The sequence below is a fragment of the Oncorhynchus clarkii genome, chromosome 20 (assembly GCF_045791955.1).
Source record: "Oncorhynchus clarkii lewisi isolate Uvic-CL-2024 chromosome 20, UVic_Ocla_1.0, whole genome shotgun sequence".
Lineage (NCBI taxonomy): Eukaryota > Metazoa > Chordata > Actinopteri > Salmoniformes > Salmonidae > Oncorhynchus > Oncorhynchus clarkii.
This window is the reverse complement of record NC_092166.1, coordinates 52,786,961-52,813,199: the sequence shown is the minus strand read 5'-3', so window position 1 is coordinate 52,813,199 and position 26,239 is coordinate 52,786,961. Positions and strand designations below refer to the sequence as shown.

Below are 26,239 nucleotides of genomic sequence, written 5' to 3'. Positions count from 1 at the left end.
ATGTCAGGAAATAAGGAGTTGAGCTCACTGTTGAGTTTGGCTAAATGTGAGCTTACTATTTGCACCATAGGAGCCCTGTCAACATCACCTGTAAAAAGGTAGGTGTCAAGTTGCTGGAAACAACTTCACATTTCCTCTCCCAACGTTAGATCTTCTTCATGAATCCGCTCACTTTGTCATACTTGTAGAATGTGTGTCTTTACCTTGCAGAGTTAGATTCACATTGTTCAGTATGCTGAACACATCAGCAAGGTAGGATACCCAGTCTGTGTTCTCGAACACTTCCACAAGGGGGTGTGAGTGCTCAGACAGAAAATCACTTCGGCAAGCAACTCAAAAATCCTTTGTAGCGTTTTCCATCTGAATAGACAATGGACCTTGGTGTGAAGCAGTAGCTGCTAGTGCTGTCATCACAGAGCCTTTAAAATATCTGGTGATTCAGAGGCCTGGACATGATAAAGTTAATCACTTTCACTGCGTCATTCAAAACATAATGTAACTCAGGACTCATTATCTTGCTGGCCAATGACTGTGGGATTTACCTTCTATATGTGGGCAATCCTGATTGTGCTCTGAAAAAAATTCACCAAAGTGAAACATATCCTCACCTGTAGTTCTCCCGGAGAGCTTTTAGCAGAACAGAATGTGCTCATAAATTTCCGAAATGTCTCTGTATTGCACACACGCAATCAACTGGGCTTCCCCACTGACATCAGTCGATTCGTCCAACTGCAGAGAAAACAGACCGGAATAATTATCTTTTTTTTCACAACATACAATGACATTCTAGACGATTCTGTGCTTCCAACGTTGTTGCAACAGTTTGGGAAGCCCTTTCCTGTTTCAGTACTACAATGCCCCAATGCACAAAGCGAGGTCCATACAGAAATGGTTTCTTGAGATCTGTGTGGAAGAACTTGACTGGCCTGCACAGAGCCCTGAGCTCAACCTCATCGAACACCTTTTGGATGAATTGGAATGCTGACTGCGAGCCAGGCCTTATCGCCCAACATCAGTGCCCAACCTCACTAATTCTCTTGTGGCTGAATGGGAGCAAGTTCCCACAGCATTGTTTCTACATCTAGTGGAAAGCCTTCCCATAAGAGTGGAAGTTGTTATAGCAACAAAAGGGGACCAACTCAATATTAATTGCCCATGATTTTGGAATGAGATGTTCGACTAGCAGGTGTCCACATACTTTTGGTCATGTACTGTATTTTTGCGTCCTATTTTGGAAACTGCGGTTCGTTCTATGCGCGTGCGTGAAACGTCATTGCTGTATGCGGCTGAGGGGGGTGGCAGGGGCATTTGCTGCTGATGAAATTGTGAATGGCCTCTGTTCTAGATAAATATTGGCAACATATTTTGTATGTTTGACACATCTCGGAGCATCTACTGACGGTCATCATGTCTTTGGAGTGCGTTGGGATGGTAAATACATTTCGAGAGTCCGGGAATAGCTGAAGAAATTTTAAGCAAACAGACTGAATATGTTCCTGACACAGGTGGATGATTCTTGGAATAACGTTAAATTAGCTATCTTGGATTCGAAACGTATGGAGAAAACACCAAACGCGGATGTAAATTAGAATTATTGACAAAACGAACAAACTAACTTTACTGGGAATATTACATTTGACAACATGTCCTCGTAGCCAGTCCAATTTAGTTTCAGAATCAGAGATTGACCATTTGGCTTGTTTGCTAGTTAACGTTTGCTAGCTAATTAAAGCGTCCTTCAAGATATGAGAGTGGGGATGTTTGGAAGCGTTAAGTCAATGTTATTAAACATGTCAGTCAGTAAGCAAGCCTAACTATTTCAATTGGACATGTCAAGCGTTGCTAACTAGCCAAGTTAGCTAGAAAGCTATTTATTTACTCACTCCAAGGTTGGCGTATTTTCATCCACTGGCACTGTCAAGTACAACGTAAATCGCATTGGCTAAAAGCTAGCTGGCTAGCCTGTTACAATGGTCACACGTTGCAACCAAATTGTGGATAACTTTTTGGACCTTGTTAGCACATGTTAACTATTTAAAATAACTTTAACGCGTTCGTGGTATTTATTGCATCCAATTTATAGCATGAATCTCATGTTATGCTAAATATTTTCTAACTGATGTGTTAGGCAGTCAGTTGTGTAAGCAAGAAGGGCCCCTCGCGTTAGTCCCAATGCTGGAGATGGGGGCAATGAATGAGTGTTTTAGATAACACGCTAAATTGATCAAGTCACTTACTATTACAGGGACTCATCTTTTTGTGTGATATCGCTTCACGTTTTTTGACGTTAGCCTGTTGTTGCCTCATTAATATGTTGGTTCTTAGAACATTTCTATTTAGTTTTAGCGCTATTTTGATAAGTCACATGTCACCAATGTATTTGTTGAATTCCAAAGTACAAATCAAAGTTCATAATTCTATGGAATTAATTATAAATTAATCTGAAAATGCAAATTTGTTTAGTTGACAACATTTAAAAAGTGCATGCTTAGACGGGGTAAATGAGGCGTGGATCATTTAGGCAACAACTAGGGCAAGTAGACAAATAAAAAAATATGGAAAGTACACTGGTTTTTAAATACTAAGGTGTTTACACAGTGCTAAAATGTCATAAATTCAAAACGAGACAGTGAAGGCAGGTGTTTTATTTACCATCATGCAACATCTGCCCATGGATCTCGTCAAGGACGTTGTCTACCATGTGTAGAATAACAATATTGAAATTTAGGAAGAATTGGATGTTTGCTTTGAAATAAATTATAATTTTATAGTTTACTGGGGAATTAGCTATCTACTCAAATGGAACATACTCTGATGTCTAGCCCTCTGGGATATTCAGACTGGGATTCAGAACGCATACCCTCCCATGGATTCCTCCTCATGGATTCAGACAAAGGAACCATGCTGCCCCAGAGAGAAAGTGATCAGACAGGTTTGGATTTCCAGAAAGTCAACCAGGGTCTATCTCTAAGCCTGGAAGAGCTTTTTCAGGAGAATGCCTTAAATATAGATAGCCTTTTCAGGACCTCCAGTTACTCTGGTGGAGACCAGATCTTGCCCTGGGAGGGATGTCAATCTAATCATTCCCAAGATGTTCCCCTGGGTAAACCAGCAGAGGTATTGCCTCTCAAAGACAAAATTGAGGAACAAAACAATGTCAGTGACAGCCCACTACCTGGGCTGTTATTCTCCAAAATGGCTAATTTGTTCAGGGACATCTCAGCCTGCGACGAACAAAATCCACCTGTGGGTGACAGAGTCCCTGTTACCTGTCACAGGGAGCTGATAACCCTCAGTGAACATCCTTCTACTGTGAAGGTTTCAGATAGGACTCCAGATACTAACACTGAGGCGTCCTCTTTGTTGATAGTTCACCTCTTATCTGAACACTCCCCTTTTCCCTCCGGCCCTTCTCCTTCAGATGAGGTAAACCCACGAGGTGTCTATGAGAAGCTTTTATTTCCATCTCTGGATCAGGACAGAGGCCAACCTCCTCCCTTGCAAGGTGGGGAGACTGTGCCACCTGAAAATGGGGACAAAGGTTTATTCCTAGGACCTGTGACTAATCTGCCCACAGTCAGTAACATTACCTCAGAAGGTTTACTTGAGAGCAGCCTCTCACACAACACCATCCCTTTTGACCGCCCTAGCCTATCTCCAGAGGTTCAGGTGGGATCTGTGCCTTTGCTGGATCTGGAGGTTCCCGACTGTGGCCCCAGCCTCTGCCCTACTCATCTCGACTCACCTACCTGTACAGGTGCTCCATCAGATTCAACTGCAGAGGATTCAGAGCAGGAACACACGTTGGCTACTACAATCCTGACTCTCTCAGACCACAGAGGTGAGGGGGACTTGGCCCTCCTTCTGAACTCCTCACCATTGATTGAACCCCTGTTGCCAAAGGTACTCTCTGACAGAGATGCTTCGATCCTGGGTCACCTGCCCAGTGGCTGTAGCTCAGATAAAAATGGCTCCCAGGATTTGATGGAAGACAAAATTATCTTTGATGTTACTAAACACGAGGGAGAGGAGGAAATGGCTCTGGATCAGTGCAATACCTCAGATGCGCTACGTGATGAGGAAACTTGGGACTTGAAACTACCCGAGGCTATACAGGGTGACGGTATTCCTGCTTTAAAAACTGAACAGAGCGATGAGGTAAGGTTGGCAGACTTGGACCTATTTGCCAGAACCACAGATAGTTTTGATGGCCTGGTTCTGGAGATGAATGGTTCGTCTTCTGAGTCTGGATGGACAAGTGAACAAGCAGTGGAGAATCTGTCACTCTCTAAGATGGTGGGGTCTGACTCCATGCCTGTGGTTCCCATAGTGAATCGGAGAGAGGAAGACCCGTCACCTCTGAAGGCCGTGTTTGATGCTCTGGACCAGGATGGGGATGGATTTGTACGCATTGAGGAGTTTATGGAGTTTGCTGCTGCCTATGGGGCTGACCAGGTGAGACCCACCTCATTTTAGATTTTAGTCTGTGTTGTTTTTGTTATTCTGGTCCCAGTCAGTGGAGTATTGAGTATAAGGTTATGGTTAATTGGCAATATGAAAGGGTTCTGTATGCTTGTCAACCTAGAGATCATGAGGCTCATTCTAAATGATTTACTATTGATTCTCCACTTTACTTTAGAGAGATTCCTTTAAAAGCTTAGTTAATTACATAAACTGAAATCCATCCCTCTATCAGTGTTTCCTCAAAGGGTGAAAGGGTTTCATTTGTAAGCTATTTTGTACGAAAGGCTGGGCAGGCAAGCTAACTGGTAGGCCTTTGCTAATGCTAATTATCACAACCAGTTTCAGAGTAAAAGGAGCCTAGGTTATACACGCCAGGCAACATATTATCACATAGAATAGGCATACACTCTTATTTGTTCAAATGCTTTTCTTTTCCATGATGGGGGAGCTCACTGGTGGTTTACGTTACCCCAAAATGCGATAGAACCATAATCCTGAACACTAGGGCTTTGCTGAGCAACACAGGCTATTTTATAATTCAAACCCTAAAGGCAAACCTCCAGCTTTGATTTATTTTATCAGCAATAAAAGTAAACTAGACTACAAAGGGTTTGTTAATACACTATTGAAACATGACCAGACAAGGCTTGAGAATATTTTCATGCTCTATAGCTTGGTTTTGTGATAAATCTGAATGAAAACATGGGCTGAAATAAATTCTGACAGGGCTGGCCTAGTACCTTCAGCCTTCTTATTCAACAAAGCAAGCCACGAAGATGACCAAATGTATCATTAGGCAACATACCTCATCCCATTGTACTGGATAATCTCGTGAAATGTTTGCTCTGTCCTGCCCCACCTGTGACCTTCACCCATTCTCCAATCTCTCCCAGGCATCTTGCGTTACACCCAGGCCTATCACTTCAATTATGTGGTTTTACTTAGGAAATGTTGCCAAGAAAAACATACAAACGCCCTCCACTGCTGTTGGGCAGTGAAAGGTGTCTTTTAATTTGATTGGCATCCCTTTTGTGAAAATAATTATTTTTGGGTGATGTGGGTAGGGAGTTTCATCTTAGTTTTTTTTAATAGTCCTTTAGTTTTACTCAGAACACACCCTGATTTATTCCTCGGCAAGGCCATGGAGGCCCTTTTTATTATTTGGCTAAGAGGACAGGGCTGGGCTAAGGTGTTGATGTACATAAACAACGAAGTTAAAAAGGTGTCAGGTTCCTGTGTTCAACATTCTTGTCTTTGTGCCCGTCTCAGGTCTGTTTTATAACAAGTAGACCTAGGCCTACTTCCAGTAAGCACCCAACCTTTCAGTTGCCAATAACATGCGCAAGGTTGGATGCAAATACCAGTGTAACTGTCCGTAAGGCTAGGGGAAGCCAAACTTCCCCTAAAGTAAATTGAATTGCCAAAATTATAACCTAATTAGCTTACTACTGTCTATACATAAATAAAATAATTCAAAATAGGCTTCTACACTAGAAAGCATAATTTGGCCACAGAGGATCATTTACATAAACATGTTTTTTATTGTTTTAATGCTACAGCATACAATGACATTCTAGATGATTCTGTGCTTCCTTTGTGGCAACAGTTTGAGAAAGGCTGTTTCCTGTTTCAGCATGACAATGGCCCCGTGCACAAAGCGAGGTACATACAGTGGTTCATCAATTGAATGTTTTGAGATTATGCTGCTGTAGTACATTACCCTGCATCACTGCTTCATTGCTCCAGACCACCACAAGGGAGAGTTAGAGTTCTGATTATGCTTTTGGGTCCCAAGGCCTAATGTTTCTCTATCAGACAATGAATGGGCGATACAAACCAAGTAGAAATTGATAATTGTGCACGACTTCAACATTGGATTTCAATTAACTGAATGATGAAGAATGGTGTAAGAATTGCTATTCCTCTGTCCTTCACGCACACCCCAAAAAATACATTTTTATTTTTTGGGGGACTGCAGCATATTACTTACTAAAACTGTTGTTACACTAAGGTTTTCATTCAAAGAGAAACACAAATGTTTATTATATTCTAAAGATGTGTTAACTGAATATACACCGATCAAAAAAAATAAAGGGAACACTTAAACAACACAATGTAATTCCAAGTCAATCACACTTCTGTGAAATCAAACTGTCCACTTAGGAAGCAACACTGATTGACAATAACTTTCAAATGCTGTTGTGCAAATGGAATAGACAACAGGTGGAAATGATAGGCAATTAGCAAGACACCCCCAATAAAGAAGTGGTTCTGCAGGTGGTGACCACAGACCACTTCTCAGTTCCTATGCTTCCTGGCTGATGTTTTGGTCACTTTTTAATGCTGGTGGTGCTTTCACTCTAGTGGTAGCATGAGATGGAGTCTACAACCCACACAAGTTGCTCAGGTAGTGCAGCTCATCCAGGATGGCACATCAATGCGAGCTGTGGCAATAAGGTTTGCTGTGTCTGTCAGCGTAGTGTCCAGAGCATGGAGGCGCTACCAGGAGACAGGCCAGTACATCAGGAGACGTGGAGGAAGCCATATGAGGGCAACAACCCAGCAGCAGGACCGCTACCTCCGCCTTTGTGCAAGGAGGAGCAGGAGGAGCACTGCCAGAGCCCTGCAAAATGACCTCCAGCAGGCCACAAATGTACATGTGTCTGCTCAAACGGTCAGAAACAGACTCCATAAGGGTGGTATGAGGGCCCGACGTCCACAGATGGGGGTTGTGCTTAACCTTTCTGATCTCCCCATCCCGGATCCGGGATCGTGAATACAGACTCAAGCTCATTACCATAACGCAACGTTAACTATTCATGAAAATCGCAAATGAAATGAAATAAATATGCTAGCTCTCAAGCTTAGCCTTTTGTTAACAACACTGTCATCTCAGATTTTCAAAATATGCTTCTCAACCATTGCAAAACAAGCATTTGTGTAACAGTATTGATGGCTAACGTAGCATTTAGCATTAGCATTCAGCTGGCAACATTTACACAAAAAAACAGAAAAGCATTCAAATAAAATCATTTACCTTTGAAGAACTTCAGATGTTTTCAATGAGGAGACTCTCAGATAGCAAATGTTCAGTTTTTTCTGAAAGATTATTTGTTTAGGACAAATCGCTCCGTTTTCTGCGTCACGTTTAGCTATGAAAAAACCCCTGTATCCAGGATTGTGTAAATCTATCAGCAAGCTCATTAGCATAACACAACGTTAACTATTTATGAAAATCGCAAATGAAATGAAATAAATATGCCATCTCTCAAGCTTAGCCTTTTGTAAACAACACTGTCATCTCAGATTTTCAAAATATGCTTCTCAACCATAGGAAAACAATCATTTGTGTAAAAGTAGCTAGCTAGCGTTAGCATTTCGCGTTAGCATTTAGCGTTAGCATTAGCGTTAGCATCCAGCACGCAACATTAACAAAAACATAAAAGCCTTCAAATAAAATAATTTACCTTTGAAGAACTTCTGATGTTTTCAATGAGGATACTCTCAGTTAGATAGCAGATGCTCAGTTTTTCCAAAAAGATTCCTTGTGTATTAGAAATAGCTCCGTTTTATACATCACATTTGTCTACCAAAAAAAATCCGAAAATTCAGTCCTCAAAACGCGAACTTTTTTCCAAATTAACTCCATAATATCGACTGAAAACATGGCAAACGTTGTTTAGAATCAATCATCAAGGTGTTTTTCACATATCTCTTCATTGATACATCGTTCTTGGACACATGCTTTCTCCCCTGAATCAAATGGTAAAGTAGAAGCAGCTGGCAATTGCGCACCGAATTCGACGCAGGACACCAGGCGGACACTTGGAAAATGTAGTCTCTTATGGTCAATCTTCCAATGATATGCCTACAAATACGTCACAATGCTGCTAAGACCTTGGGCGAACGACAGAAAGTGTAGGCTCATTCGTTGCGCAATCACAGCCATATAAGGAGAGAATGGAAAACAGAGCTTCAGAAATTCTGCTAATTCCTGGGTGATGCATCATCTTGGTTTCGCCTGTAGAATGAGTTCTGGGGCACTTACAGACAAAATCTTTGCAGATTCTGAAACTTCAGAGTGTTTTCTTTCCAAAACTGTCAAGAATATGCATAGTCGAGCATCTTTTCGTGACAAAATATCGCGCTTAAAACGGGAACGTTTTTTATCCAAAAATGAAATAGCGCCCCTAGAGCTCTAACAGGTTAAAGCCCAACACCGTGCAGGACGTTTGGCATTTGCCAGAGAACGCCAAGATTGGCAGATTCGCCACTGGCGCCCTGTGCTCTTCACAGATGAAAGCAGGTTCACACTGAGCACGTGACAGACGTTACAGAGTCTGGAGACGCCGTGGAGAACGTTCTGCTGCCTGCAACATCATCCAGCATGACCGGTTTGGCGGTGGGTCAGTCATGGTGTGTGGTGGCATTTCTTTGGGGGGCCGCACAGCCCTCCATGTGCTCGCCAGAGGTAGCCTGACTGCCATTAGGTACCGAGATGAGATCCTCAGACCCCTTGTGATACCATATGCTGGTGCGGTTGGCCCTGGGTTCCTCCTAATGCAAGACAATGCTAGACCTCATGTGGCTGGAGTGTGTCAGCAGTTCCTGCAAGAGGAAGGCATTGATGCTATGGACTGGCCCGCCCGTTCCCCAGACCTGAATCCAATTGAGCACATCTGGGACATCATGTCTCGCTCCATCCACCAACCACAGACTGTCCAGGAGTTGGCGGATGCTTTAGTCCAGGTCTGGGAGGAGATCCCTCAGGAGACCATCCGCCACCTCATCAGGAGTATGCCCAGGCATTGTAGAGAGGTCATACAGGCACGTGGAGGCCACACACACTACTGAGCCTCATTTTGACTTGTTTTAAGCACATTGCATCAAAGTTGGATCAGCCTGTAGTGTGGCTTTCCACTTTAATTTTGAGTGTGACTCCAAATCCAGACCCGTCATGGGTTGATAAATTTGATTTCCATTGATAATTTTTGTGTGATTTTGTTGTCAGCACATTCAACTATGTAAAGAAAAAAGTATTTAATAAGAATATTTCAATCATTCAGATATAGGATATATAGATATATAGATATAGTGTTATTTTAGTGTTCCCTTTTATTTTTTTGAGCAGTATGTATGTGTGTATGTGTGTGTGTGTGTGTGTGTGTGTGTGTGTGTGTGTGTATATATATATATATATATATATATATATATATATATATATATATATATATACACACATACACATATATACACATACACATATATACACATACACATATATACACATACACATATATATATATATATATATATATACACATACACATATATATACACATACACATATATATACATACACATATATATACATACACATATATATACATACACATACATACACATATATACATATATGTATGTGTATGTATATATATGTGTATGTATATATATGTGTATGTATATATATATATATATATATATGTGTGTATGTATATATATATGTGTATGTATGTATATATATGTATATATATATGTGTGTGTATATATATATATATATATATATGTGTATATATATATATGTATATATATGTGTGTGTGTATATATATATATATATATATATATATATATATATATATATACATTAATATATATGTGTATATGTGTATATATATATATTACACACACATTATCCGTTATTTAACTAGGCAAGTCAGTTAAGAACAAATTCTTATTTTACAAGCCTACCGATGGAACTGTGGGTTAACTGCCTTGTTCAGGGGCAGAACGACAGATTTTAACCTTGTCAGCTCTGGGATTCAATCCAGCAACCTTTCAGTTACAATGATCTAACCACTAGGCTACCTGCCACCCCTAAATAGTTAAGGCCGATTCCAGCCTTACTGAGGCACCCCCAGATCATCACCAATCCTACACCACATTTCACAGTGGGTGCAAGACACTGTGGCTTGTAAGTCTCTTCAGGTCTCACACCCACTGTGAAATTTGGTGGAGGATCGGTGATGATCTGTGGGTACCTCAGCAAGGCTGGACTCGTGGAAATGTGTCTTTGTGAAGGACTCATGAATCAAGCCACATACAAGGTTGTCCTGGAAGAAAACTTGCTTCCTTCTGCTCTGACAATGTTCCCCAACTCTGAGGATTGGTTTTTCCAGCGGGACAATGCTCCATGCCACACAGCCAGGTCAATCAAGGTGTGGATGGAGGACCACCAGATCCAAGACCCTGTCATGGCCAGCCCAATCTTCAGACCTGAACCCCATTGAAAACCTCTGGAATGTGATTAAGAGGAAGATGGATGGTCACAGGCCGTGCTACTAGAATTTTTGAGCCAGGAGTGGCATAGACTGCTGTAGAGCATGCCAAGACGCATGAAAGCTGTGATTGAAATTCAGGGTTATTCCACCAAATATTGGTTTCTGAACTCTTCCTAAGTTAAAACATTAGTATTGTGTTGTTTAAAAGTGAATATGAACTTATTTTATTTGCATTATTCTAGGTCTGACAACACTGCATCTTTTTTTGTTATTTTGACCAGTTGTCATTTTCTGTAAATAAATGACCAGTTGTATTTGGGAGAAATGTTGTCAGTAGTTTATAGAATAAACCAAAAATTTTCATTTTACCCAAACATAAGTAGTAAAACCAGAGAAACTGAAAATTTTGCAGTGGTCTCTTAATTTTTTCCAGAGCTGTATATTGGTCCTGAGTGGCGCAGCGGTCTAAGTCAGTGCAAGAGGGATCACTACAGTTCCTGGTTCAAATCCAGGCTGTATCATATCCGGCCGTAATTGGGAGTCCCAATAGTGCAGCGCACAATTGGCCCAGTGTCATCTGGTTTTGCCGGGGTAGGCCGTCATTGTAAATAAGAATTTGTTTTGAACTGGCTTGCCTAGTGAAATAAAGGGTAAAGAAATATATACTTCTATATAATGTCTTACAGAGCCTTTTCATAAGTCCACTTAAGTTTCTTAAACTGTCTTCTGACTGTGATTAGAGCGATGTTGTGCTCTGATGCCAGCAGTTTCCAGACTGTATTTGCCAATCGCCCATCATCTTCAACCATCTATCTGTGAGTCGATGGCTTGAGTAGTCTCGCTGGAAATTGTAATGAAAGTACTGTACAAAGTCTATATTTTTTATTATGGTCTGCAGAAATGCAGCAATTTTGTAATGTGTTTTGTTTGGTAAATTGTTTTGTAAATATGAATTCACATTTGTGGTGCCACTAAGTAAACAATTAATAAAATCAATATTGTTATTAAAATATTTTTTATAATGGAGGGGGGTTGGACAGGGAGTACAAAAAAATGAACCCCAAAAGTTTCTTTGAGGAACCATTATAAGGAGTTATTCTAATAAACGTTATCAAGTGTTCTTCGAAGAACTTATAAGGGTTCCCCCACAGTTTCAATTTGAAGAACCCCCTGAAGGATACGCCAGAAACCTTTTCTTTTTAGAGTTAGGAGTAAATAGTCAACTATTTCAGCATTGTTTCGCACTGCTCTGAGACAAGCAAGACTACTTAATAAACATATACATTTTAAAAGTTATTTTTATTAACCCTGTGTTGTAAATTGTATAAAAGCCCCTTTAGATATTAATTTAGACTCTTCTAAGTTTTATTTAGAGATTCCAGTAAAGAAATGTGTATGTAGAAGGTTAACTTTCTTCAACAGTTCTCTTACCATTTTGTACAGTTGTGTGGTTAACCTACCAGTTGGTGTAACTGTAATGTTATTTCTCTTGAGAGGAATTTTGCTCTTCACTATCACAGTATTAAACATTTTCAAATGCATTCATGAATTAAATTGCTTTAGCCGACATGTTTCGGTTCATCTGATGAAGGATTGACCCGATCTATAAGCCCAGGACAATAGTAAAACGGGCCATCAAGCAAAACAGACCAATGAAGCACGGGTAAACGGTGGGAGTAACTATGACTCTCTTAGGACTGGGTAGGGTAAGGGGGCCCACGCTCTCCTCGCCCTCGGCGCAGGGTTTTGGGCCGGAAGGGTGGCTTCGGCTCTCGCCAGAGTTAGGATCTTCAGGCCGCCTGGGTTGCGACCGACCTGCTCCATCCCCCCTTTCCCCGTTAGGCACGACCGCATGGCGCACCCCCAATATCAAGGTGCACATGGGCCTATTTATATCATGAATATGAATTCAGAGGGCAGAAATGATTAAATATTAAAGCAGCTTGATTTTTCAAGCTTTTCAAACATTCATAGATGACCAGCATGGTAAAATAATATAAACTGTGGTTATAGAGTGTGCAACCGGTCAGCATTTTAGGAGTAAATTCCGTTGGCTTTTCATAGCATTCAGAGATCAAGACAGCGTGTGCGAGAGAGAGAGAGAGGATCGTAACACACAGTAACGCATGGAATATAGCAATACGTTTAATATGCAATGCAGATCACCTCCTATTACCATTCTCAGAGTTTTAAGAATTGTGCGTGTTCAGTTATTTGTGACATTGTGGCATTTAAAGCACATTGAGTTTGAGATTTTTATTTTCACTGAATATCCGTTTGGGTATTGGTTAGACTACAATTAGGGTGTGAAAATGTTAGGATTATTTTGCTCTTAGTACTGTAGCCTACTCCCGACCGGTCACGTTGTACAGCGCCATATTTTCCTAACGGAAACCCTGAGGGTTTCATTTGAAGTTTTTCTTGGAATAGAAACACCATAATATTAATCAAATTAATCCCATATACTATGTTCTTACAAAAGGTTTTAAATTCTCTAGGACAGACAATGTTAAAGACTGTCAAATGCTTCTCAAAGATAGTCTGATCACCAGAGGGTATCACTAACTAGCATTAATGGCAACAATGGCTGACACTTAAATAACGTGCCAAGGTGTGCTGCAGTATGACGCAACTTTTACAGGAAGAACCACTGTACAGAAATGGTTTGTCGAGATTGGTGTGAAAGAACTTGACTGGCTTGCACAGAGCCCTGACCTCAACCCCATCGAACACCTTTGGGATGAATTGGAACGCTGACTGTGAGCCAGGCCTAATCGCCCAACATCAGTGATGACCTCACGTCCAGGCTCTGGCTGGGCCACTAATGGACATTCAGAGACTTGTCCCTAAGCCACTCCTGTGTCGTCTTGGCTGTGTGCTGAGGGTCATTGTCCTGTTGGAAGGTGAACCTTCACCCCAGACTGAGGTCCTGAGTGCTCTGGAGCAGGTTTTCATCAAGGATCTCTCTGTACTTTGCTCCAAAGAGTTCAATCTTGGTTCGATCAGACCACAGAATCTTGTTTCTTGTCCTTTCTTGTCTTGAATCTTGTCCTTTCTGTGCTTTTTGGCAAACTCCTTTTACTAAGGAGTGGCTTCCATCTGGCCACTCTACCATAAAGGCCTGATTGGTGGAGTGCTGCAGAGATGGTTGTCCTTCTGGAAGGTTCTCCCATCTCCACAGAGGAACTCTGAAGCTCTGCCAGAGTGACCATTGGGTTCTTGGTCACCTCCCTGACCAAGGCACTTCTCTCCCGATTGCTCAGTTTGACCTCTAGGAAAGGTCTTGGTGGTTCCAAACTTCTTCCATTTTAAGAATGATGGAGGCCACTGTTCTTGGGGACCTTCAGTGCTGCAGACATGTTTTGGTACCCTTCACCAGATCTGTGCCTTTACACAGTTCTATCTCGGAGCTCTACTGACAATTCCTTTGACCTCATTGATTGGTTTTTGCTCTGACATTAATTGTCAACTGTGGGACCTTATATAGACAGGTGTGTGCCTTTCCAAATCATGCCCAATCAATTGAATTTACCAAAGGTAAATTTACCAACAATAATGTTGTAGAAACATCTCAAGGATGATCAATGGAAACAGGATGCAAATCGACAACAGCCACCCTCGAAGCAGCGTAACCCATGCAGAGCAAGGGGAACAACTACTCCAATTCTCAGCAAGTGACGTTTGAAACGCTATTAGCGCGCACCCCGCTAACTAGCTAGCCATTTCACATCACATCGTTACACCAGCCTAATCTCGGGAGTTGATAGGCTTGAATTCATAAACAGCAGAGCTGCTGGCAAAACGCACAAAAGTGCTTTTTGAATGAATGCTTATGAGCCTGCTGGTGCCCACCATCCCTCAGTCAGACTGCTCTATCAATTCATAGACTTAATTATAACATAATAACACACAGAAATACGAGCCTTAGGTCATTAATGTGGTCGAATCCGGAAACTATCATCTCGAAAACAAAACATTTATTCTTTCAGTGAAATACGGAACTGTTCCGTATTTTATCTAACGGGTGGCATCCATCAGTCTAAATATTCCTGTTACATTGCACAACCTTCAATGTTATGTCATAATTACGTAAAATTCTGGCAAATTAGTTCGCAATGAGCAAGGCGGCCCAAACTGTTGCATATACTCTGTAGACTCTGCATGCAATGAACGCAAGAGAAGTGACACAATTTCACCTGTGTCACGCGGGACTAGGTGGGTGTGCAGGAATCAGACGCAGAGCGAGAGTAACGGAGTAAAGTGCTTTACTATTGCACACCAAACTGATAAGCCCAATACAATACAGGGCGCAGGACACTATACCAGACAACCCAAAACCACAGGGTGTCCAGTATAGAAAATAAAATACACTACGAACTAATATGTACACACGTAACAAAAGACAATCCCGCACAAAACAAGGGCGGGTCAAACTACTACATATAGGGAAGCTAATTAAACCAAAATACACACAGGTGAAACTAATAAGACAAAACCAACAGACAAACGAAAAAGGGATCGTAGCGGCTAGTAGGACGGTGACGACAACCGCCGAGCACCGCCCGAACAGACAGGGGAGCCACTTCGGCAGAAGTCGTGACAACCTGGTTAATATTGCCTGCTAACCTGGATTTCTTTTAGCTAAATATGCAGGTTTAAAAATATATATTTCTGTGTATTGATTTTAAGAAAGGCATTGATGTTTATGGTTAGGTACACGTTGGAGCAACGACAGTCCTTTTTCGCGATTGCGCACTGCATCGATTATATGCAATGCAGGACACGCTAGATAAACTAGTAATATCATCAACCATGTGTAGTTATGATTGATTAAGTTTAATGCTAGCTAGCAACTTACCTTGGCTTCTTACTGCATTCGCGTAACAGAAGGGCTCCTCTTGAGGCAGGTGGTGAGAGCGTTGGACTAGTTAACCGTAAGGTTGCAAGATTGAATCCCTGAACTGACAAGGTAAAAATCTGTCTTTCTGCCCCTGAACAAGGCAGTTAACCCACCGTTCCTAGGCCGTCATTGAAAATAAGAATGTGTTCTTAACTGACTTGCCTAGTTAAATAAAGATTCAATTACGGGGTAAAGTTTTTTTTTTTTTTAAATTTGGGCAAAATCGGCATCCTAAATTACCGATTTCCGATTGTTATGAAAGCTTGAAATCGGCCCTAATTAATCGGCCATTCCGAATAATCGTCGACCTCTAGTCCTAACCTATATACAGATAATGCTTGGTTATTCCCTCCTTGCTCAGCGGTAATCCAACCTTCTCAGTAATGAGGTTGCAGAAATGCATTGCTCTTTCTGGTGTCTGCACCATAATTCATGTGAATGAGTGAGATGCCATGCCATAAACAAAATATAGTCCAAAAGGCATTAAGCATAACAGTGTGGGCCTATAAAGTTTGTTTATAGCAACTTATCTTCTCTATGTGGTAAATGTTGTAAATGTTGTCGTTCCTTGTGGCTTTTTATTTTGCCTGTAAGCTTCACAAATAATTGTATTTTCCTTGTGGTGAAAGCTCTTGGCAAGTCTCTTGTGTGTAACCAAAAATGTTTCACAAGTAGGTCTGAGCAGAGGAGAATTCATTTCTAGCCTAGCTAACTTCACACTGCTCGGCCTGTGTAGGACATTCCCTGAATTGATCATTGTAGATGGGTGAAGAAATTGCATGTATGGTGTGATATCAGATATCTGATATTTGCATTGTTATCGTGATCCTTTAATGGGGTTGGGGTTGAATGCAAATCCCATCCCAGAATTATTCCAGGAAGAGGAGCTAGTGATCTTGTGGTGTGACAATCAGGCAACAGTGTGGCTGAGTGGGAGGAGAGAACAGTGAACAAGAAGAGGACAGATAATACAGTGCCTTCAGAAAGTATACACACCCCTTGACTTTTTCAAAATTTTGTTGTGTTTCAGCTTGAATTTAAAATGGATTAAATATAGCTTTTTTGTCACTGGCCTACACACAATACCCCATGATGCCAAAGTGGATTCATGTTTTTAATTTTTTTATTGTTACAAATTAATTAAACATGAAAAGGGGACGGCTTGAGTCTAAGTATTTAATCCCTTTTGTTATGGCAAGCCTAAATAAGTTGAGGAGTAAAAATGTGCTTAACAAGTCACATAATAAGTTGCATTGACTCCCAACTGTGTGCGATAATAGTGTTTAAAGCTGCAATATGTAAATGTTTGGGCGACCTGTCCAAACTCAAATAGAAATGTTATAGATCTGTCATTATCATTGAAAACAAGTCTAAGAAGCGGTATCTTTTCTATGTGCTTTTTCTGTGTTTCCCTTAAGTTTAGTTTTTTACTTTCAGTTTTGTACACTAGCTTCAAACGGCTGAAAATAAAATATTTTTGGTTATGGAAAAGATATTTCACAGCGATGGTAGAATGATTCTCTACACTATTCTTGTTTATTTTGTCACATAAACTGAAATTAAGCGAATAATTCTAATTTTAGCATCCAGGAAATGGCGGCATGATTTCTGCATAGTGCATATTTAAGGTTTTTGAATGACTACCTCATCTCTGTACCCCTCACATACAATTATCTGTAAGGTCCCTCAATCGAGCAGTGAATTTCAAACACAGATGAAACCACAAAGACCATTTATTTTTTTTGCAATGCCTCGTAAAGAAAGGCACCTATTGGTAGATGGGTGCTGGTCTCACCCACTCTCTTACTCGAGGTGTGAAGAGAGGTGTTTCCTGTGTGTTATAGTGACCCTGCCCTCAGGTCGACTGGCCAAAGGGAATCAAGTAAAAAGCTCCATTGCGGGGGAACACCCACTCTCACCTCTGAAATGTCAAACTCCATCTCATTCTCTGCTGTTAAAATATCTGCAACCGCTTTAAACGACCCATCTATTCACTACCACCCACCCCCTGGTCAACCTAATTTATGGAAGATTTGCATAGCAGAGATGGGGAGCAGGAAGGGCTTGACTGTAACATTTAACCTGAACTCTTACATAATTTTAGTGTTAAACCACAAAACAAGGCAAACCGCTCCCATCTCACCTCTATAACGTCAGCTGAGTTTAATCGACTAGCTGGAAACATATGTCGGTCTATCACCTTGAGGGCTGTAAATCTCAGTCAATCGACAGTTTGCTAAGAGTTTCAACTGCTCCCGCTCTGTAGTCGTGGCCAAAAGTTTTGAGAATGACACAAATATTAATTTTCACAAAGTCTGCTGCCTCAGTTTGTATGATGGCAATTTGCATATCCTCCACAATGTAATGAAGAGTGATCAGATGAATTGCAATTAATTGCAAATTCCCTCTTTGCCATGCAAATGAACGGAATCCCCCCAAAACATTTCCACTGCATTTCAGCCCTGCCACAAAAGGACCATCTGACATCATGTCAGTGATTCTGTCGTTAACACAGGTGTGTCAATCATGGTTAACTGCAAGGAAATACGTGCCGTCATCATTGGTTGCACAAAAAAGGCTTCACAGGCAAGGATATTGCTGCCAGTAAGATTGCACCTAAATCAACCATTTATCGGATCATCAAGAACTTCAAGGAGAGCGGTTCAATTGTTGTGAAGAAGGCTTAAGGGCGCCCAAGAAAGTCCAGCAAGCGCCAGGACCGTCTCCTAAAGTTGATTCAGCTGCGGGATCGGGGCACCACCAGTACAGAGCTTGCTCAGGAATGGCAGCAGGCAGGTGTGAGTGCATCTGCAAGCACAGTGAGGTGAAGACTTTTGGAGGAAGGCCTGGTGTCAAGAAGGCAGCAAAGAAGCCACTTCTCTCCAGGAAAAACATCAGGGACAGACTGATATTCTGCAAAAAGTACAGGGATTGGATGGCTGAGGACTGGGGTAAAGTAATTTTCTCTGATGAATCTCCTTTCTGATTGTTTGGGGCATCTGGAAAAAAGCTTGTCCGGAGAAGATAAGGTGAGCGCTACCATTAGTCCTTTTCCAGCATGATGGAGCACCTTGCCATAAGGCAAAAGTGATAACTCAGTGGCTCGGGGAACAAAACATTGATATTTTGGGTCCATGGCCAGGAAACTCCCCAGACCCTAATCCCATTGAGAACTTGTGGTCAATCCTCAAAAACAAACAAAAACCCACAAATTCTGACAAACTCCAAGCATTGATTATGCAAGAATGGGCTGCCATCAATCTGGATGTGGCCCAGAAGGTAATTGACAGCATGCCTGGGCGGATTGCAGAGGTCTTGAAAATGAATGCTCAACACTGCAAATATTGACTCTTTGCATCAACTTCATGTAATTGTCAATAAAAGCCTTTGACACGTATGAAATGCTTGTAATTATACTTCAGTATTCCATAGTAACATCTGACAAAAAAAAAAACTATCTAAAGACACTGAAGCAGCAAACTTTGTGGAAATTAATATTTGTGTAATTCTCAAAACTTTTGGCCACGACTGTAAGCTGTTAGAGATGGAGCTCACATTTTCTAAGCAGAATGACTGTTTGGATGTATGTAACCGATTCAAAAGTGCAGAACAGGAATGCCTATTAAAAAAATGCAAAAACCAATCAGGGTTGTACTTTGGTTTTGTGTCATCTATTCTCATGTTGAAGTTGAAGGTTTTCCCAAGGCCTACGCTTGTGTTTTGCCCACAAACTTCCCTACCCTCCCAGCTAATTGTAAATGATACATGCATGGAATGACACCGTAATGAGTATGGGACATTTTTAATCGCAACATACCGCACTTGTATCTCTCATTTCTAGGAAAAGCCTGATCATATTCTGGGTTGCCAAGGGCGCCATGGTTAAAGCTCCAGGGAACGACTTTTAAACTTAACCCCCCAAAAATGTAAGAATTTGGGTCACAACTAGAAGTGATTCTTCTTCTGAGCTTATTCTTAAGAAACCAAAACAATGAAGTGCATTCCAAACATTCCAAGACAATGTCTATAATGCTATAAGGTCTACAATGCTCTTGAGGTCTATGCCAAATACATCATTGGGGTGTAAAGCACACACACTTGTTGGCCTATCTCCCTGGATACCACCTCACTTGTTGCCAGGTTACCCGTGGAATGGATGTGGAACATCAAATAAATGATTGATTGTACAGTGTCCTGTCATTTGAGTGCCGGGTTAGGTGCACACTGTGTCTTTGGTTATATAAATCTTTATTGGTGCAAGTTGGGCATTTCAAGTTGTGTAGCCAGGTTTTGTTTCTGTGTTTGTGTGTGTATGTTTTGCTTTATGTAGGCCTAGAAGTGTTGGCCTTGTGTTGAGGGAGGCGAGACACTTGGTTACCTTGTCTGAGGACACTGCAACCCTGTAAAATTGAAGCACATATTTATATGTACATTTTATAAAAGAGTTAAGAAATCAATGTCTACATGTGCAGAAACAAATAACTTTTGTATTGGTTCCTATTGTCTCGTCTTGGAAAGAAACATACCAGTTGAAGTAGCCTAACCACAGAAGCCTCAGTGAGACAGTTTTGTGATTTTGACGATTTTCAAGGATGTTTTTACAGCCCTAGAAATTTTTCCATGACGTGACTGAGCTCAATGAAATATCAGTCGTTTTAGGTAGTTCATTTTCAGATGTACTCTGAGATAGCAAAGCCACAACCTTTTCAATTTGGATGCTGTCCCCTGTTTCTTAATTCAATTTGCTCAGTTTTACCCTGTGTGCTCATTGCCTGTTACATCACGTTCATTTGGACAGAATGCAATCTGATTTATTCATAAAGCATTCAGGCAACAAAGCTGATTTAATTATAGTGTGAAGTGAGCTTTATGATTGATGTGTTTGAAAGGTCTCTCATGGTTGTCTCTATATTACAGGTGAAGGATCTGACCAAGTTCCTGGATCCTAGTGGGCTGGGGGTGATCAGCTTCGAGGACTTCTATCGTGGAATCACGGCCATCAGCAATGGAAGTGAGTCAGAGGATCTTCCTTTCGAAACTGGGATGACGATGATTGCCATCACATCATAGTTGGACTTTTATTTGGATAATTAGGTGGATGTGCTCTGACTGACATGCCCCATTTTGTCCTATTGTCAACATGCCACTGGTGCAGGCCTTTGGAACATCTACATTTTAAAAAGTAAAAAAGATATATGCTGTGTTCGAATACTCATACTATCCACACGAACTGTACTATTTGTGTCGTGAATTGAATATATGGTCATATGCTTAATGGTCATAGTATGGATATAGTTAGTATGCCAAAAGTTCCCGGATGTCGTACTAAATTTGCCAAAATATGAAGTATACACGCAAAGGACACTATTTCTGTACTTTAGGGCCCATAATGCAATTCTTCAGGAAATGGTCGTGGCTTCACATCGTTTTCAGATTTGAAGAAAATGGCAGAAAATATGGAGCCTAAGTCCAACGATAGTGGATACAAATTCATTGCTTTAACTAATTATGACAAATGTTAACAAAATGTTTAGCAATGTAATAAAGTAGTTCCTTTTCAAATAAGTTACCTTACATGTTATGTTGGCTGACAATTTGTTAGCTACGCTGTCCTTAAGAGCCACTTAGCATATCATTACAGCAGTATGTACCGGTATGTTAGCTAGCTACCTAATGTTAGTTGGCTACTTATACATCAAACTTGCCAGTATATTAACTATAAGCTAACTAACTACCCAATGTTTATTGACTTGATTATTCACATCATTCTTAGCTAAATAGTATAGTCGTTGTGCGTTCTCAATGGACATTCGGGTGCTTTCATAAATTCGCTCATCTTAAATAAGCATGCCCCATTCAAAAAATGTAGAACCAGGAACAGATATAGCCCTTGGTTCACTCCAGACCTGACTGCCCTTGACCAGCACAAAAACATCCTGTGGCGTACTGCATTAGCATCGAATAGCCCCCGTGATATGCAACTTTTCAGGGAAGTTAGGAACCAATATACACAGGCAGTTAGGAAAGCTAAGGCTAGCTTTTTCAAACATAAATTTTCATCCTGTAGCACAAACTCAAAAAAGTTCTCGGACACTGTAAAGTCTATGGAGAATAAGAGCACCTCCTCCCAGCTGCCCACTGCACTGAGACTAGGAAACACTGTCACCACCGATAAATCTACTATAATTGAGAATTTCAATAAGCATTTTTCTACAGCTGGCCATGCTTTCCACCTGGCTATCCCTACCCCGGTCAACTGCCCTTCACCCAAATCCAGATAGCTGATGTTCTGAAAGAGCTGCAAAATCTGGACCCCTACAAATCAGCCGGGCTAGACAATCTGCCGAAATTGTTGCAACCCCTATTACTAGCCTATTCAACCTCTCTTTCGTATCGTCTGAGATTCCCTAAGATTGGAAAGCTGCCGTGATCATCCCCCTCTTCAAGGGGGGAGACACTATAGACCCAAACTGCTACAGACCTATATCTATCCTAACCTGCCTTTCTAAGGTCTTCGAAAGCCAAGTTAACAAACAGATTACTGACCATTTCAAATCCCACCGTACCTTCTCTGCTATAGCAATCTGGTTTCAGAGCTGGTCATGGGTGCACCTCATCCACTCTCAAGGTCCTAAACGATATCATAACCGCCATCGATAAGAGACATTACTATGCAGCCGTATTCATCGACCTGGCCAAGGCTTTTGACTCTGTCAATCACCACATTCTGCACTGCAGACTCAACAGCCTTTGTTTCTCAAATGACTGCCTCGCCTGGTTCACAAACTACTTCTCTGATTGAGCTCAGTGTGTCAAATCGGAAGTCCTGTTGTCCGGACCTCTGGCAGTCTCAATGGGGGTGCCACAGGGTTCAATTCTCGGGACGACTCTATTCTCTGTATACATCAATGATGTCGCTCTTCAAATCAAATCAAATGTATTTATATAGCCCTTCGTACATCAGCTGATATCTAAAAGTGCTGTACAGAAACCCAGCCTAAAACCCCAAACAGCAAGCAATGCAGGTGTAGAAGCACGGTGGCTAGGAAAAACTCCCTAGAAAGGCCAAAACCTAGGAAGAAACCTAGAGAGGAACCAGGCTATGTGGGGTGGCCAGTCCTCTTCTGGCTGTGCCGGGTGGAGATTATAACAGAACATGGCCAAAATGACCAGCATGGTCGAATAATAATAAGGCAGAACAGTTGAAACTGGAGCAGCAGCACGGCCAGGTGGACTGGGGACAGCAAGGAGTCATCATGTCAGGTAGTCCTGAGGCATGGTCCTAGGGCTCAGGTCCTCCGAGAGAGAGAAAGAAAGAGAGAAAGAGAGAATTAGAGAGAGCACACTTAAATTCACACAGGACACCGAATAGGACAGGAGAAGTACTCCAGATATAACAAACTGACCCTAGCCCCCCGACACATAAACTACTGCAGCATAAATACTGGAGGCTGAGACAGGAGGGGTCGGGAGACACTGTGGCCCCATCCGAGGACACCCCCGGACAGGGCCAAACAGGAAGGATATAACCCCCATCCACTTTGCCAAAGCACAGCCCCCACACCACTAGAGGGATATCTTCAACCACCAACTTACCATCCTGAGACAAGGCTGAGTATAGCCCACAAAGATCTCCGCCACGGCACAACCCAAGGGGGGGGGCGCCAACCCAGCAGCTCTGATTCTCTGATCCATCTCTATGCAGACGACACCATTCTGTATACTTCTGGCCCTTCTTTGGACATTGTGTTAACAAACCTCCAGACGAGCTTCAATGCCATACAACTCTCCTTCCATGGCCTTCAACTTCTCTTTAATGCAAGTAAAACTAAATGCATGCTCTTCAACCGATCGCTGCCCGCACCTGCCCGCCTGTCCAGAATCACTACTTTGGACGGTTCTGACTTAGAATATGTGGACAACTACAAATACCTAGGTGTCTGGTTAGACTGTAAACTCTCCTTCCAGACTCACATTAAGCATCTCCAATCCAGAAATAAATGTAGAATCGCCTTCCTATTTCGCAAAAAAAGCATCCTTCACTCATATTACCAGACATACCCTCGTAAAACTGACCATCCTACCGATCCTCGACCTCGGCGATGTCATTTACAAATTAGCCTCCAACACTCTACTCAGCAAATTGGATGCAGTCTATCACAGTGCCATCTGTTTTGTCACCAATGCCCAATATACTACCCACAGGTCATCATCTACAAGTCTTTGCTAGGTATAGCCCCCCGCCTTATCTCAGCTCACTGGTCACCATAGCAGCATGCGCTCCAGCAGGTACAGTGGGGCAAAAAAATATTTTCATCACAGGTACACTTCAACTATGACAGACAAAATGAGAAAAAAACCCCAGAAAATCACATTGCAGGATTTTGAATGAATTTATTTGCAAATTATGGTGGAAAATAAGTATTTGGTCAACAACAAAAGTTTATCTCAATACTATGTTTTCTGTAAATCTTCACAAGGTTTTCACACACTGTTGTTGGTATTTTGGCCCATTCCTCCATGCAGATCTCCTCTAGAGCAGTGATGTTTTGGGGCTGTTGCTGGGCAACACGGACTTTCAACTCCCTCTAAAGATTTTCTATGGGGTTGAGATCTGGAGACTGGCTAGGCCACTCCAGGACCTTGAAATGCTTCTTACGAAGCCACTCCTTTGTTGCCCGGGCGGTGTGTTTGGGATCATTGTCATGCTGAAAGACCCATCCACGTTTCATCTTCAATGCCCTTGCTGATGGAAGGAGGTTTTCACTCAAAATCTCACGATACATGGCCCGATTCATTCTTTCCTTTACACGGATCAGTCGTCCTGGTCCCTTTGCAGAAAAACAGCCCCAAAGCATGATGTTTCCACCCCCATGCTTCACAGTAGGTATGGTGTTCTTTGGATGCAACTCAGCATTCTTTGTCCTCCAAGCACAACGAGTTGAGTTTTTACCAAAAAGTTATATTTTGGTTTCATCTGACCATATGACATTCTCCCAATCTTCCTCTGGATCATCCAAATGCTCACTAGCAAACTTCAGACGGGCCTGGACATGTACTGGCTTAAGCAGTGGGACACGTCTGGCACTGCAGGATTTGAGTCCCTGGTGGCATAGTGTGTTACTGATGGTAGGCTTTGTTACTTTGGTCCCAGCAGGTCATTCACACTCCGTGTGGTTCTGGGATTTTGGCTCACCGTTCTTGTGATAATTTTGACCCCACGGGGTGAGATCTTGCGTGGAGTCTCAGATCGAGGGAGATTATCAGTGGTCTTGTATGTCTTCTATTTCCTAATAATTGCTCCCACAGTTGATTTCTTCAAACCAAGCTGCTTACCTATTGAAGATTCAGTCTTCCCAGCCTGGTGCAGGTCTACAATTTTGTTTCTGGTGTCCTTTGACAGCTCTTTGGTCTCTTTGGTCTTGGCCATAGTGTAGTGGAGAGTGTGACTGTTTGAGGTTGTGGACAGGTGTCTTTTATACTGATAACAAGTTCAAACAGGTGCCATTAATAAAGGTAACGATTGGAGGACAGAGGAGCCTCTTAAAGAAGAAGTTACAGGTCTGTGAGAGCCAGAAATCTTGCTTGTTTGTAGGTGACCAAATACTTATTTCCCACCATAATTTGCAAATAAATTCATAAAAAATCCTACAATGTGATTCTCTGGATTTTTTTCTTCTAATTTTGTGTGTCATAGTTGAAGTGTACCTATGATGACAATTACAGGCCTCTCTCATCTTTTTAAGTGGTAGAACTTGCACAATTGGTGGCTGACTAAATACTTTTTTGCTCCACTGTATATCTCACTGGTCACCCCAAAGCCAATTCCTCCTTTGGTTGCCTTTCCTTCCAGCTTTAAACACCAGCTACCAGAGCAACTCACAGATCACTGCACCTGTACATAGCCCATCTGTAAATAGCCCATCCAACTACCTCATCCCCTTACTGTATTTATTTATTTATCTTGCTCGTTTGCACCCCAGTATCTCTACTTGCACATGCATCTTCTGCACATCAATCACTCCAGTGTTTAATTGGTATATTGTAATTACTTCGCCACCATGGCCTATTTATTGCCTTTACCTCCCTTATCTTACCTCATTTGCACACACTGTATAGACTTTTTATACTGTATTATTGACTGTATGTTTGTTATTCCATGTGTAACTCTGTGTTGTTGTATGTGTCGAACTGCTTTGCTTTATCTTGGCAAGGTCACAGTTGTAATTGAGTACTTGTTCTCAACTAGCCTACCTGGTTAAATAAAGGTTAAATATTTTTTTTTAGAAAAAATAATTATCTACTCCGATTTCAGAGCACTCTCGTCTGAGTTTACCAGAGCAGAATAATGAATTTATGGGCACTCAACACCGGTTGAATTTGGTCAGTGACAGTTACCATTGGGAAAAAAAAGCTAAATTAAATTGTTGCCAGCAACACAGTTAGTCATAGTTAGTCATGGATAACATGAAAACTGCTAACAGAAAGCTGGATAACATGAAAACTGCCTAACCAGCTCTTCTAGAGCGACTAAAATGGTCAGAGTGGTCACTCACATTTGTGTCTGGAAGTAGCTAGCAAGCTAGCCAACGTTAG

General features: G+C 41.6%; 1 protein-coding gene across 1 annotated transcript in view; it reads left to right on the top strand.

Moving 5' to 3' along the window:
* Window positions 1–1,273: 1,273 nt before the first annotated feature.
* Window positions 1,274–26,239, top strand: part of LOC139377482 (rab11 family-interacting protein 4-like) — a 107,725-nt gene continuing 82,759 nt past the window's right edge. Inside the window, exons 1-2 of the mRNA XM_071120512.1 lie at window positions 1,274–4,455; window positions 20,561–20,654. Of these exons, the coding sequence (XP_070976613.1) occupies window positions 2,800–4,455; window positions 20,561–20,654 (1,750 nt within the window). The 5' untranslated portion in view covers window positions 1,274–2,799. The remainder of the gene's footprint in view (window positions 4,456–20,560; window positions 20,655–26,239) is intronic.